This window comes from Apium graveolens, chromosome 3, assembly GCF_009905375.1.
Source record: "Apium graveolens cultivar Ventura chromosome 3, ASM990537v1, whole genome shotgun sequence".
In the NCBI taxonomy this organism is placed as follows: Eukaryota; Viridiplantae; Streptophyta; class Magnoliopsida; order Apiales; family Apiaceae; genus Apium; species Apium graveolens.
In genome coordinates, this window is record NC_133649.1 from 85,129,944 (window position 1) to 85,143,831 (window position 13,888).

Sequence of the window (13,888 nt, forward strand, 5' to 3'; positions counted from 1 at the left end):
TTTATCAATATACATTTTTTATTGTTAATATCTTTAATTTCGTATTAGTATTAAATATAAAATTTATTGTACTAAAACACTCATAAATACAAATTCAACAAAATCACTCGTGACTATATTTGATATTATAGATTAGACGTAAATTAATAGTTAATCGCTTTTTATAAATAGTGTTAGAAGTCAAAATAGGAAACGTATAACGGGACGGATGGAGTATATATTATCACATACCACTTTAGTTAGATTAATTAGTTAATTGTTGAAATATTTCCGGTAAGCTTTTAGGAGTAGAATAATCTATAACGATTAACAAGTACTTGAGTATTTTCAATCAATTAAATCCTATTTATGCAAAGAGTTATGATGATAAAAACATTTAATCATTGGTAAAAAACGATTATCAAAGATGTTACAAGATTAGATTACTGAACTACAAGAATAAAGAAATAGATATTATTGCTAGGGCGGCCTGCGTAGTCGGTACACCAATTCTACGTGTAACCTTTCGAAGATGAATGTAGTGAAGTCGCAAGATAAAAAATAGTAAAATAAAGGCAGGGGTAATAAAGTCATTTCAAAGAACAAAGACTGAGCTGAATGCTGATCGAACAAGGAAGCCTCTCTTTATGAATGATTTTTTAAAGAGTATTAAAAAAGGGTGTAGACTTCTGGCTGGTTTAGCCGAACAGAAGCGACCTAGTAGCTAAATAGCTATTTTTAGAAATAAAGAGAGAGAGATCGAGAGTTGAACTTGGCCACCGCTTTCTCTGAATATATTTGGTTTGGCCAAAGAAAGTCGCCAGGTTTGTACAGGCAGCAAGCATGAATTGAAAGGAGATGAAATATATAGCTTTTGTCTTATGCATCTTTGGCATTTCTATCTATATATCTTAACTCTATCCTTAGTTTGTTCAGATCTGCAACTGACTCCCTCTAGATCATTTTTCTTCTGATCATCTTTGTATTTATGGTGCTTCTCATATTCGCCTCACCTCTATATACATATACATGTGAATCCACACCTACTATCTTATAAGCATGGTCAAATAGTGAAGACAATACATATAGACTTTTAAGTGATAAGAGAAGCTGCAGGTGGGCTTATTATTTCTTGAGGTAGCTCCTTTCATGGCTTCTAATAGCATCAACATGCAACATTTACAACAGCAACAACAGCAGCAGCAGCAAGGACAAGATCATCATCAGTATCAACAAATGTCTTATGGGATGATGATGCAACCAGTTATCTCCTCATCAACAATAATTAATCCTGCGCCCAACTTCGTGTAATTTATTATGTTCAATTACTTATTGTTCAACAACTACTTTATAAAATTGTTTCGTTATTTTATGGGTTTTGACATCTTTGTTTTTTTCTTGTTAATTAATGATTCTACCAGTAGCAGTAGCAGCAACAAAGATGGTGCAGGAGCCTATGATTTAGGAGAATTAGATCAAGCCCTTTTTCTTTACCTTGACAGTCAAGACCCCTCCTCCTCTACGGTCCATGATCAAAGACGTGAGTACTACTGATCAGACTCTCTCTCTCTCTCTCTCTCTCTCTCTCTCTCTCTCTCTCTCTCTCTGTGTGTGTGTGTGTGTCTCTCTCTAGGTTCTTAGCTAGGCTAGTTCTCATGTCTGTCTAATATATTCTGTGATTAATGATGTGGTGGTACAAGGCCAGCAATTTATGGATCATAACAAAGGCATGCATGTTCAAAAGTTGATCTGTGCTTGTACTTTTTCTTTGACCAGATCATTTACTTGCAGAAGTATGGTAAAATTAACTTTAAGTACTTGCAAGGAAAATATTCTTTTTCTTCTGTCTTCTTCCTTATTTTACTTGTTATGTGTTTTTACCTTTATTTTTCTGGGCTGTACTTTACGGAGTTTTGGACCACGACATGTAACAAACTTTTATTCTGATCGATCATGATCTTCTCGGGGAATTTCTTTTGGGTTTAACTGACAAAGAAACAGGAGTACTATCCCTATTCCCTCTATACATATCCGTGATAGTGTGTTTTCATCTTTTTCACTGTGATTCCTTCTTCTTTCCCTTTTCGAGTTAAAACTTGCAAGCCATGACCCCAAATCTTCTTCGATCATTAATAATAAGTATTCCTCATTACCTCTGATGTTAATACTCAATTATACATGCCCTCTCTCTCTCTCTCTCTCTCTCTCTCTCTCTCTCTCTCTCTCTCTCTTTCTCCCTCCCTCCCTCCCCCCCCCCCCTCTCTCCCTCCCTCCCTCCCTCCCCCCCCTCTCTCTCTCTCTCCCTCTCTCCATGTAAACAATTTTATTCTTTCATGTAAAATGAATATTTGTTTTACATCACTATATTATGTGCAGATAACTCAGGGATGAGACCACCAACACTGAACATATTTCCTTCTCAACCAATGCATGTAGAGCCATCAGCCTCCAAGTTACAAGTACTTATTCACATTGATCTTTACATATGGTTCAACTGTACTATTCAAAGCTCATGAGTTTGTATAAAACTAACAATTATTAACAAATCCAGTATAATTACTATATTAGATGGAAATTAAAGATTAATTATAATAATGGGTTTGTTATGTGTTTGGTAGGCAAGTAATATGGGGTTGGTTTCTCCAGCAACCAGCGGGTCTAAGAGATCATCTGAGCCGTCCATGGAGTTATCTAACACTAAAACTGAACTTCCTCCTCCTCGTCCTCCTACATCTGCTGTTGGACCTCCACCTCCCAAAGCTGTCAAGGTTGGACTTGCACTCTTTATATAAATTTAACTAATTGTCGTCGTAGACTAGTATATAATTATATTAAATAATGTAAGAGCATCTTAGTGTTGGTAGAACTTAGATATCATTTTAACCACCTCCCTTGATTATGTATCATTATTAAAGTACATTGATTCTGTCAACAAATAATATGTTTTTTAATTGTCTGGCAGCGTGAAGGAAACAATGTGGGAGGCCGGAGGGGTCTGACATCAAGTTCTGAGCAGGACGGGCCTAAAACACCAGACCCTAAGGCCGGTGTCTCTCTTCTTTAAATATTCTTCTTCACCTTCTCCAAGAAAATATCTTCAGATTCTAATGTATTTGTGCATTATGATAAACAGACATTAAGAAGACTAGCTCAAAATAGGGAGGCCGCTAGGAAAAGCAGGCTGCGGAAAAAGGTGAATGATATGCAGACAAAGATATACTTTTAGCATCTAATAATCTATCACATTTCTATTTATACCGATCATCAGACTAACTCCCTGATATGCATTCACTCCAACAGGCGTACGTGCAACAGCTAGAGTCAAGTAGGATGAAGCTTACTCAACTTGAACAAGATTTACAAAGAGCTAGAGCCCAGGTGCATACTGCGGAAATTTGCTCCCCAATATACTTCATCAATTTTAATAAGTATCAACAACACAAATAGCTGCTGAACTAATTAAACCAAACCATTTTTAATACTAAATACTATTTTAATCAGGGAGCATTTATGGGTGGCGGTGCTCTTTTAGGAGCAGAACAAGGACTTCCTCTTGGCATGGGAAACCTTAGCTCAGGTATTTACGTATTAATTAATCTTAAACTTAATTAGTCAAGCTCATTGACATTGTATATACTGTTATTTATAATATGAAGTAGGGTGCAACAACTACTTACATATAACTCTTTAAATATTTATGAATTTACATTTTCAATCATGTTAAAATAGTAAATGTCTATATTTACAACTTTAGATGCGGTCGTATTTGATATGGATTATGGGAGATGGCTAGAAGAACACCACCGACTGATGTGTGAGCTCCGAGCAGCGGTGCAAGAGCATTTACCAGACAACGAGCTCCAACTGTATGTGGATCACTGCTTGGCACATTTTGATGAGGTGATGAACCTGAAAAGCATGCTTGCTAAAACCGATGTTTTTCATCTTGTTTCGGGAAACTGGAAGACTCCAGCTGAACGTTGCTTCATGTGGATGGGAGGATTCCGCCCTTCCGAACTCATCAAGGTACTTATATATGGAAAAGTTCTCATGTGCTATTTTCCCATAAGAGGGAAAAAAAGGTCTCTGAAAAGTGATACTCCCAAAATTAGGTTTAGTTTGTAGTGAGAAGTGGTCCTAATAATGTGGGAACTATATAAAGGTAAGATAGTTGAATGGGCTAGCTCTAGCACCCAAACCCTAGATATATCTAATTAAGTTAGGCTTAAGTAGTTCTCTCCCTTGCTCTAGTTAGGCCTCTATTTTAATTTGAAACTGTCTCCTTTTACTCTTAGGCAATTTTTGCTTAATTATAATTTGCTGATTAATTATTTGTCCTAAGCTTTTAGTTTATTTAGTGGTAAGTCACAGTGATGACTAAATTTTAATCTCAAAATATAATAGAGTGTTTTGAAAAATTGTTTATAAAATGTTTAACAATATAGTTAAAATTGCATTATATATTGTAGAACATATAGAGAACGTGTACTGATCATATTGACTTATGCATGATGATGGCGGGATGGATTCAGATAATTGCAAACCAAATAGAGCCATTGACAGAGCAACAACTCATGGGAATATGTGGTTTGCAACAATCAACACAGGAAGCCGAAGAAGCACTATCACAAGGACTTGATGCTCTGAATCAATCACTCTCAGATGTCATTGTTTCTGACTCTCTCAGCTCTCCTCCAAACATGGCCAACTACATGGGTCAGATGGCCATGGCCATGTCCAAGCTCTCCACTCTTGAAGGTTTTGTTCGACAGGTACTTTTTTCACTTTAACCTACTCCATATATAGCTTAATTACTTCCCAAGTCCATTATACACATATAATCTATACAAACCTAGCAATAAACAACTGCACTCGCAGTTTCGTATGCATGTTTATCATATTTTATTGCTACTAAAGACTGCTCAAGAATCCATCAGCATAAATCCAATCCCTATATTCATATGTCTAACAAACTTATAGCCAAATTTCACCATAAAGTGGAGCAGGTTGATATTAGTTGTAGTTGTTACGATTTATATGACATAAGTACAGATTTACTGTCTACAGTTCGGACAGTTCTACATACATATTTAGACTGCAGGTCACATTAATATAGAGTTTAAATTTGATTCTGTACTAATTCTCAGCTCATCTATTATCAGACATACTAAACATTTGCATTCCCTATTCCTGTAATAAATGATCCAAACGGCCCCATAATTATACTCCACACGACAAACAGAACATTCGAATTCAGGGAACGCATAGTTTGTTGTAGTGAAATTGAGTGCATTTATGATCAGAATTCACAATTTTTTCGAATTTTATAAATGCGAACCATATTTGTACACTCAGAGGTATCATCAAGATAGATGGGGACTAGTGGGCCAAAACTATCGCTTTTTAACAAAATGCACTCAGCCCATATTTACCTGATGTCATATTCATAAACAACACTTGACTTTGCTGAACACTATTAAGTCTAGCATGTTGACCTGCACCAGCGATAAAGAAACATAAACTGCAAATCTGCAACAGAGTACCAATCATACCTATTCAGTTAAATGCTCTATATATACGTTTGATTTGTTGATGTGTAATTGTATGCAGGCGGATAGTCTAAGACATCAGACAATACATCGCCTGCATCAACTCTTAACAGTTCGTCAAGCAGCAAGATGTTTGTTGGCTATTGCAGAATACTTTCATCGCCTCCGCGCTCTCAGTTCTCTTTGGGTGGCGCGTCCACGTCAAGATTAAGAAAACTCTATTACTTTCTTTAGGCTAATTTAGTTTTTTCCACATCTTTTGTGCGCAATGTTATAAACTTCCGAAATGATTTTTTTTCGTTTCTTGCTGCTATAGATGTATAGGAAGACCCAAGTCCACGACAAGTTGAAATATAAAGTAGATTTTTATTCTTATTTTACTTCATGTTATTACCTCTAAGCGATTTTATCCTCAATTGCAAATTTTACCTTTGCGATTGAAAAGAAAGAGATATTGTACGATGAATATCTTGTATCTATCGGAAAAACTTAATATTTTAGATTCAGTGGTGAATCAGACACTCTATATGAGTGAGATACTGTGTTAGTGGTCGTATTTATTGAAACGTATTATTCTCTACGAGAGGATTTCAACGCATATTTACACACTCAAAATGAGTAAAAGGTGAATGAGAATTGATATTCGAAAGTGTGACCTTTTAGTGTGAAAAACGGTTTTGTTCCGCATCGAGAGTAGCACAACCCCTTCCTTGTTTTTCCTTATAAATATCATGTTCCACATCGAAATGAAAAAAAATATTCAAGGCTCTCCTTATTATAAATAGAGTCTTAGGGCACCGGTTTTATTATGTCGGGAAAATAAGAGTTGTCTCTTTATTTCTCGTTCTCTTAAGTCCTAAATTTTTTAAAAATTCCGGTGATAGTTTCTTGTTCGTCTTAAACTCGTTGGAAGTGACGCTCTGCCTCACTGCAACTCGTTTTATCCTGGGAGGCTATTCGCTCGCACATAGGGTGAGGGCTAATACGCTTCAAGAAGACAGTCATGCACTGGACTCAGGTTTTTTCTGTTCGTGTCTCCTTATTTAATTTTGTTTCGTTCATTGTTTGTTTACACCATTTTGTTAATCACATGCACGAACACGATTATTATTATAACTTGGTTTTTAGCAGATTGTACAACAATATTAAAGCGTATGATTTTTTGTCATTACCTACGTGGTTACTTGTTTATTTGAGTGACAGATCTATGGACAATAAAACGGTGAATAACGCGATGAACACAGTGGCTGATTCCAACGCATAGATCGTTGTATCTGATGGGGTTCACCAGCAAGCACCTAACCCTAATGCACAGATCGGGGTATCTGATGGGGGTCAGACACCTATTGGACATATGCCTTCGGGACATGTGCTTGTAGGACACACTATCATTGGATAGTTTAGTGTGCCCTTTGGATAGACATCGACAGGATTCGTTCCTCCGATTGTACATGCGGTGCGTACTGGTGTGGAGGCACATGTAGTATAGACGCACGTACATGCTGATAAACCCGAGAAGTTCAATGGAACGAACTTCAATCGTTGGCAACAAAAAATGCACTTTATCTGACCAGCTGCATCTGAATCGCTTCCTGATGGAAGAGGTACCGTTGTTCACTGCTGAGAGCAACGTGCAGCTAATGCTTGGTAACACTCCGACTACATCTATCAGAACTATGCGCTTAATTGTTTGGATGTCTCGTTGTATAACATGTACAGCTCAAAGCCAACAGCTAAGGCCTTATGGGAGTCACTTGATCATAAGTATAAAACCGAGGACGCTGGGGCAAAGAAGTTGATTGTAGGCGCTTTCTTGAATTTAAGATGGTGGATTCTAAGACTGTGGTCAGTCAGATGTAAGAATTGCAGGTGATCATTCATGAAATTCATGCTGAGGGAATGATCATTAGTGAATCTTTCCACGTTACTGGTGTGATTGAAAAGCTGCCACCTACATGGAAAGAGTTTAGGAACTACCTTAAGCACAAGCGAAAGGAGATGACCATGGAGGACCTGATTCTCAGACTTCGTATTGAAGAAGACAATAGGGGATCTAAGAGGAAAATGAATATTGTTATTGAGAAGGCAAACATGGCGGAGCATGTTGAAAGCTCCAAGCCCAAGAAGACCACTTCTGGTAAAGGGACAAAGCTGGAACCCAAGGGAGGGATTTCAAAATCGAAATTTCAAGGGAAATGCTACAAGTATGATAAAGTGGGTTATAATCTTCTGATTGCAAGAAGCCCAAGAGGGACAACAAGAAGAAAGAAGTGAACATGATCGATCAAATCTCCTAGGAGATGGGTGGCATAGACCTCTGTGCTACGGTCTCTGAAGTGAACCTGGTCGGCTCTAATCCGCGTGAGTGGTGGATTGATACTGGTGCTACTAGGCATGTTGGCTCAGATAAGGCAATTTCCTCTAGCCTCAAAGCTTCCGATGCTGGTGAGAACCTTTACATGAGGAATTCAGCAACTTCTACCATTCAAGGTGAAGGCATGGTGATTCTGAAGATGACTTCTAATAAAGAATCTAACTTTGAAGAATGTACTTTATGTGCCTGATATTCGCACGAACCTTGTGTCTGGTTCCTTGTTGAATAAGCATGGCTTTCGTATTGTAATTGAATCGGATAAAGTTATTTTGTCTAATACTGGTATACGTGTAGGAAAGGGCTATGTAACCAATGGGCTTTTTAAGCTCAATGTTATGTTCGTTAAGAATAATAATAAAATGAAGAATTCTTCTGCTTACTTGCTTGAGTCTCCTAATTTATGGCATGTTAGATTAGGACATATGGGTTATGACACTTTACGAAGGTTAAATGTTAAAGAATACATACCAAAATTGAATATCGATTCAAAACATAAGTGTGAAACTTATGTTGAGGAAACATTTACGAGATCATCTTTTAAACGAGTTGAAAGAAGCACTAAAGTGCTTGACTTAATACATAGTGACATTTGTGATTTAAAATTCGCTCCAACCAGAGGAGGAAATAAGTATTTATTGCATTTGTGGGTGATTGTATAAAATACTTCTATGTATATTTGCTTAAAAGCAAAGACGAAGTTATAGATAAATTTAAAATCTATAAGGAAGAAGTTGAGACACAACAAAAAGAGAAAATCAAAACGATATGTAGTGATTGTGGATGTGAATATGTGGAACCCTTTGGGGAATTATGTTCACGATATGGTATAATCCAAAAGGTCAGTGCACCATATTTTCCACAGTCAAATGGGGTGGCTGAGAGAAAGATTCGAACTCTCAAAGAGATAATGAATGCGATGATGTTAAGCTCTAGACTTCGCAGTTGATGTGGCGGGATGCCATATTAAGTGTAAATTATCTTAATAACAAGATTATTAGCAAGAATAAGGAAGTAAATCATTATGAAATATGGAAGAAAGAGAAACCAAGTTACCAACACTTGATAGTGTGGGGGTACCTTGCAAAGGTGTTGATCCCTGCACCTAATAAGGTGAAGATTGGTCCAAAAAATCTGTAGATTGTATCCTCATTGGATATCCACCATATAGCACTGCATATCGGTTTCTCGTATATGATTACAAGAATCCTGATATTCAGAAGAATACGATTATGAAATTTAGGAGTGCCTCATTCTTTGAGACGATATTTCCCTGTAATCCGGGAAACGAACTTCTTACAACCTCTAAACGAGCTCATGAGTAAATAGATCACAATAATGAGAGTGAATAAAGTGAGGACGAAAATGTGGAGGTAGTGAGAAGGAGCAAAAGACAACGTGTGGAGAAATCCTATGGGTCTGACTTTATGACCTATTTGCTCGAAGAAGGTGACCCGAAAACCTATAAGGAAATGATTATCTCACCTGATGGCCCTATGTGGAAAGAGGGCATTAAAAACAAAGTTTATTCAATTCTGTAAAATCATACTTGGGAACTAGTGGACTTGCCATCCGGTTGTAACCCTCTAGGTAGAAAGTGGGTTTTCAAGAAGAAATTGAAAACTGATGGCACTATCGATAGTACAAGACGAGACTTGTAATCAAAGGATACAAACAACAGAAAGGTCATGATTACTTTGACACATATTCTTCAGTAACGAGGATAACTTCTATAAGGATGATGTTTGTTATTGCTGCAATGCAAAATTTAGCAGTACATCAAATGAATGTGAAAACAGCTTTCCTAAATGGGGATATAAATGAGGAAATCTATATGGAATAACCTGAAGGTTTTGTTGTCCCTGGACAAGAAAAGAAAGTAAGTAGACTACTAAAGTCATTGTATGGCTTGAAGCAAGCGCCTGTGAAATGGCATGAGAAATTTGACGAGGTTGTGCTGGCCAATGACTTCAAGATCAATGAATGTGATAGTTGTGCCTATTACAAGGATAACGAGAGCAGTTATTGTAACATCCAGGACATAGCGTCTAATTATTTTTATCAATAAATGATTATTATGTGATTATTATGTAATTTTTTGGTGAATTATCTGATGATTGATAATAATATTTGGATGTTTGTATATAATAAAATGTGAGTATGTTAATTTTAATATGTTCATAATAAAATATAGATAATTAAGGTATTTTTCTGCTAATTTTTGGAGTGTTATATGATTTTATAATAATTTATAAATTTATTAATTATTTTCTGAATAATTATGAAACTATTTTATAAAGATGTAAATCGTCCAACTTCAACCATTTTTACATTTTTACAACCCGAAACTCTTCCGAAAACTCCTTTCTAACCTATTCTGATAATTCCGGACAATTTCCATGTTTTGACTTTTTCGATCCGGATTACTGTTTGACCCGTGCGCGGCCCGATGCAAAATTTTCGATACGATAATCATTTCGATAAATCAACAAAACCCGTATTCTCAAAAGACGGGATAATATTACATTATTTTCGCATAAAGTATTTTATAAAAAGCCCGGTTTGGATAATTATCCAATACGAGTATCAAATCGGATTGTTTTTGCAGTTACTTAGCGGTTAAGTAACTAATTTATCGATCCAATACGATCCAATAAGAACCAATATTCCATAAATATAAATAGCCATTTTCTTATTTTATTTTATTCGTATAATCATAATCAGTCAGTAAAAATATAGAAATTACACAGAAAACCCTAAAAAGACCGCTGTTCTTGGAAATCAAACCCTCGAACGAAGACGTTATCGAACTCCGATTTGGGCGTGCCATATATCACATCGAAGCTCTCGAAAAGTACTTTTTGAATCAATCAACCATTTTAGTGTAGAAATCAAGGTGATTTATTTATTTATTTATTTTAATTCAAATTATTTAATAATTAAAATATGAATTTTTGTTCTTGTTGTTGTTTGTGTGATTTGATGCTATAAACATGTGGATCTTTTCTTCCTGGTCATTTTGGTATATTATATGACTAATTTGGAGTTCAATAACATATAGAAAATTGAGTTTGATTCTCAGATTCAAAAATTAGGGTTTATAGAGTTTGAATGTTCTTAATTGAAATTTGGGCGTTTTTTATTCATGGGTTATTAGATAAAATTGATTGCACAGAATTGTAGATCGTTTAAAATCCAATCAAATGGTATATTTGAAATCACCAAACGATTACGGGAAAACATAGATTGGAAAATTGAGGTTCGCCGGCGGCGAAACTTCGATCTAATATTCCGGTCAAATGATCGAGTGTTTGGGGGAAATGATTCTGCAGATTTATTCCTGACATCTCACAGAGCATTTTTCGATGTTTTGGTCAAGTTCTGGGCAGCTTTTAAGCTCGCCGGAAAGCTTGGTGGCCGCCGTTAATGGCGGCCAGCCACCGGAGAAGAAAGGCGAGGAAGACGATGGCGAATTGCATTTTAACCATCGTTCTTTCCTCATTTTTACGGAACAGTCCTTGGGGTTTTAAAACTTCTTAAAAATCAGATTTATGTTTTAAAATGTTAAAAAAATCATATTCCTGTTTTGTTATTTTCAAAATTTGTATTTTCTTTTTATAATTAATTTTAGAATTTGTTTTTAATTATTTTAAATTCCAAAAATTCATTATTTATTATTCTGAAAATTATTTTTAATTCAAAAATAAATCTTAATTATTTAATTAATTAATTTTAGTTGATAATTAATTATTTGATTAGTCAATTAATTTAAATATTAATTGATTAATTAAATTAATTCGTTATTAATTAATTTTAATTGATTATTTAATTAGATTTAATTATTTATTTTTGATTTAAAAATTTCGAAAAATAGTTTCGAGCTTTAAAGTATTAATTTAAATTATTTTCAAGGCTCGATAATTATTATAAAATTATTTTAAAGTTATATTCGGGTGTTCGAACCCTATTTTTTTTTAATTATAAAATAATTTGGAAACCCGTTTTAATTTTGAAAAATGTTCAAAAATTAGTATTAAATTAGTATTAAACCCGTACTAATTATTATAAAAATTAGTACGAAACGAATGCCTCTACACTTAAAACAATATTTCGCTTCTATTAAAAATATTTTCGAGACCTAAATTCTTTTGTATCAAAAGGGCGTTTGTTTTATGAATCATTTTGAGTCGGTTATTGATCGATAAAATACTTTTTTTGACCCGATTCCAATTCTAAACGTATTGAGATCTATCTTTTGACGATTCAACTTATGTGTAACATGAATTATGTGACTATATGTTATATGAAAAATGTGATACGTGCCTTATGTGTTTATGTGTTGCGTGAACTATGAGTCCACGTGTCGATTAAACTTTATCTGATTAAAGATGGTCCTTATCTGTTATTATCGAGCGGGTAGATGATAAGGATAAACGTACAGACTAGACAATTATGTATTGTCAGTTAATTGAATGGTGTCTTTTATGATAGATACACATAGTTCGAGGCATTCAAAGCCAGGAAGACATAGTAAAAGTAAAGCCTGATTATGTATAGTAATGAAACGAGTGGATTCAGAATAGAGATAAACCTGAAATGGTGATTGACAAGAAAGGTCAAAGGACCTATCAACGGAAATATAGATACATCAGGACTGAGTGATATGGCAGATAGTTAAAGATTAGAGGGTTATCAATTGAGGCAAGTATTCCTAAACTTTCTTCTAAAATACTGCAAATATTTCTTCATTCCTATTCTAAGTTCAGAATAGTTAAATGATTTTATATTTCACTGCAATTACTCTTAATTATGCAAGTACCTCTTTGATCTTGTACCATGATTATTGATTGATCTCTTAAGCAAATACCTATCGTTCTGGGTTATTTGCGAACCCTAAATCAGGATGTTTTGAAATCAAAGTGATTTGACATCAAAATACTCCACGGACTGGATGCTTACGATAAGGGCCAGGAATAAGCTAGACCCTAAGGGCCAGAGATGGCTGAACCCTTAACTATTAGGCCATAGTGCCTGGGTACCCCATATATTGGTGGGACTATGCAGTTGGGTATAGATCTGTACTGTATCCTGATTGATCAGCAGGTTATAGTGCATATGTTGGTTTCTAGTGTCCAGTCTAATTTATTGTTGATCGTCATTAATGGCATTCCTTCTTGGAAAGTTTACGATTACAAAAACAAAAAAAAGATTTGATTCAAGAAATGAATCAATGAATCGTTCACTGTTCTTTTATAGAGAAATGTGATTTATAATTAAAGGCCAGTAAGGGCTGATGTTTTATTCGCTCAACTGTTTGATATAAATAAAAGTGTTTTGGTAATGAAATTGTATTTAGATTATGTAATTTTAGAAGGTTAGATTTTTTTTTATACCATAACCTGTAAGCGATCCGGAATAATGAGAGGTTATCAGTATATTTGTTTTAATATACATGATTATATTGTTTAAAGTTGGTTAGTGACACCTGATCCTGACCCCGGATTTGGGGATGTTACAAGTTGGCATCAGAGCCACAGGTTATTGGTCCCTGAAATAAGAATAGGTGGAAGTAAGATAGGATTGACAGGTCATATAAGATAAGGAAGACCCTAAGTATACTCATTCTGAGTTCGAGTTGAGTGTGAATTAAGATTAGGGGATCCGATATAGATATATTGGGTTTACAGATCCTATGATTGCGAAGAGTCGACAGCTCGGCGGAGAATAGGTAAAAATTACCCTGCTTTTATTAGGTTTAAAAGAAAAAGGAGATTGATTCGCTGTGAGAACTTCATATAGGTAAAGATAGATGAGTTTTAGTATGATCCAACTTAGAATTATGTAGTAGGACAAGCTTCAGACTGGAGGCAACAAGTTAATTGAAGCTGACGAAGAGCCAACATCGCAAGTTTAAAGGCACCACTGTGGCGAAAAGCTTCTTAACACTTTTCCGGGCGCCGCGTAAGGTATAATATCTACTTTATTAGAT

The 13,888-nt window shown here is 35.2% G+C and overlaps 1 protein-coding gene across 2 annotated transcripts; it reads left to right on the forward strand.

The window, feature by feature from the left end:
* The first annotated feature begins 663 nt into the window (after window positions 1-663).
* On the forward strand, window positions 664-5,903 carry LOC141712547 (bZIP transcription factor TGA10-like). Of its 2 annotated transcripts, XM_074515519.1 has the most exons (11): window positions 664-1,286; window positions 1,401-1,519; window positions 2,356-2,438; window positions 2,598-2,747; window positions 2,942-3,022; window positions 3,113-3,172; window positions 3,280-3,357; window positions 3,481-3,556; window positions 3,734-4,005; window positions 4,512-4,751; window positions 5,590-5,903. In XM_074515519.1, the coding sequence occupies exons 1-11, from the start codon at window positions 1,129-1,131 to the stop codon at window positions 5,737-5,739; spliced, it is 1,467 nt and encodes a 488-aa protein (XP_074371620.1). In that variant the 5' UTR covers window positions 664-1,128; the 3' UTR covers window positions 5,740-5,903. The 2 variants fall into 2 exon arrangements, with proteins under 2 accessions (XP_074371620.1, XP_074371621.1); XM_074515520.1 differs by lacking the exons at window positions 664-1,286; window positions 1,401-1,519 and adding an exon at window positions 2,064-2,118.
* Window positions 5,904-13,888: the final 7,985 nt, after the last annotated feature.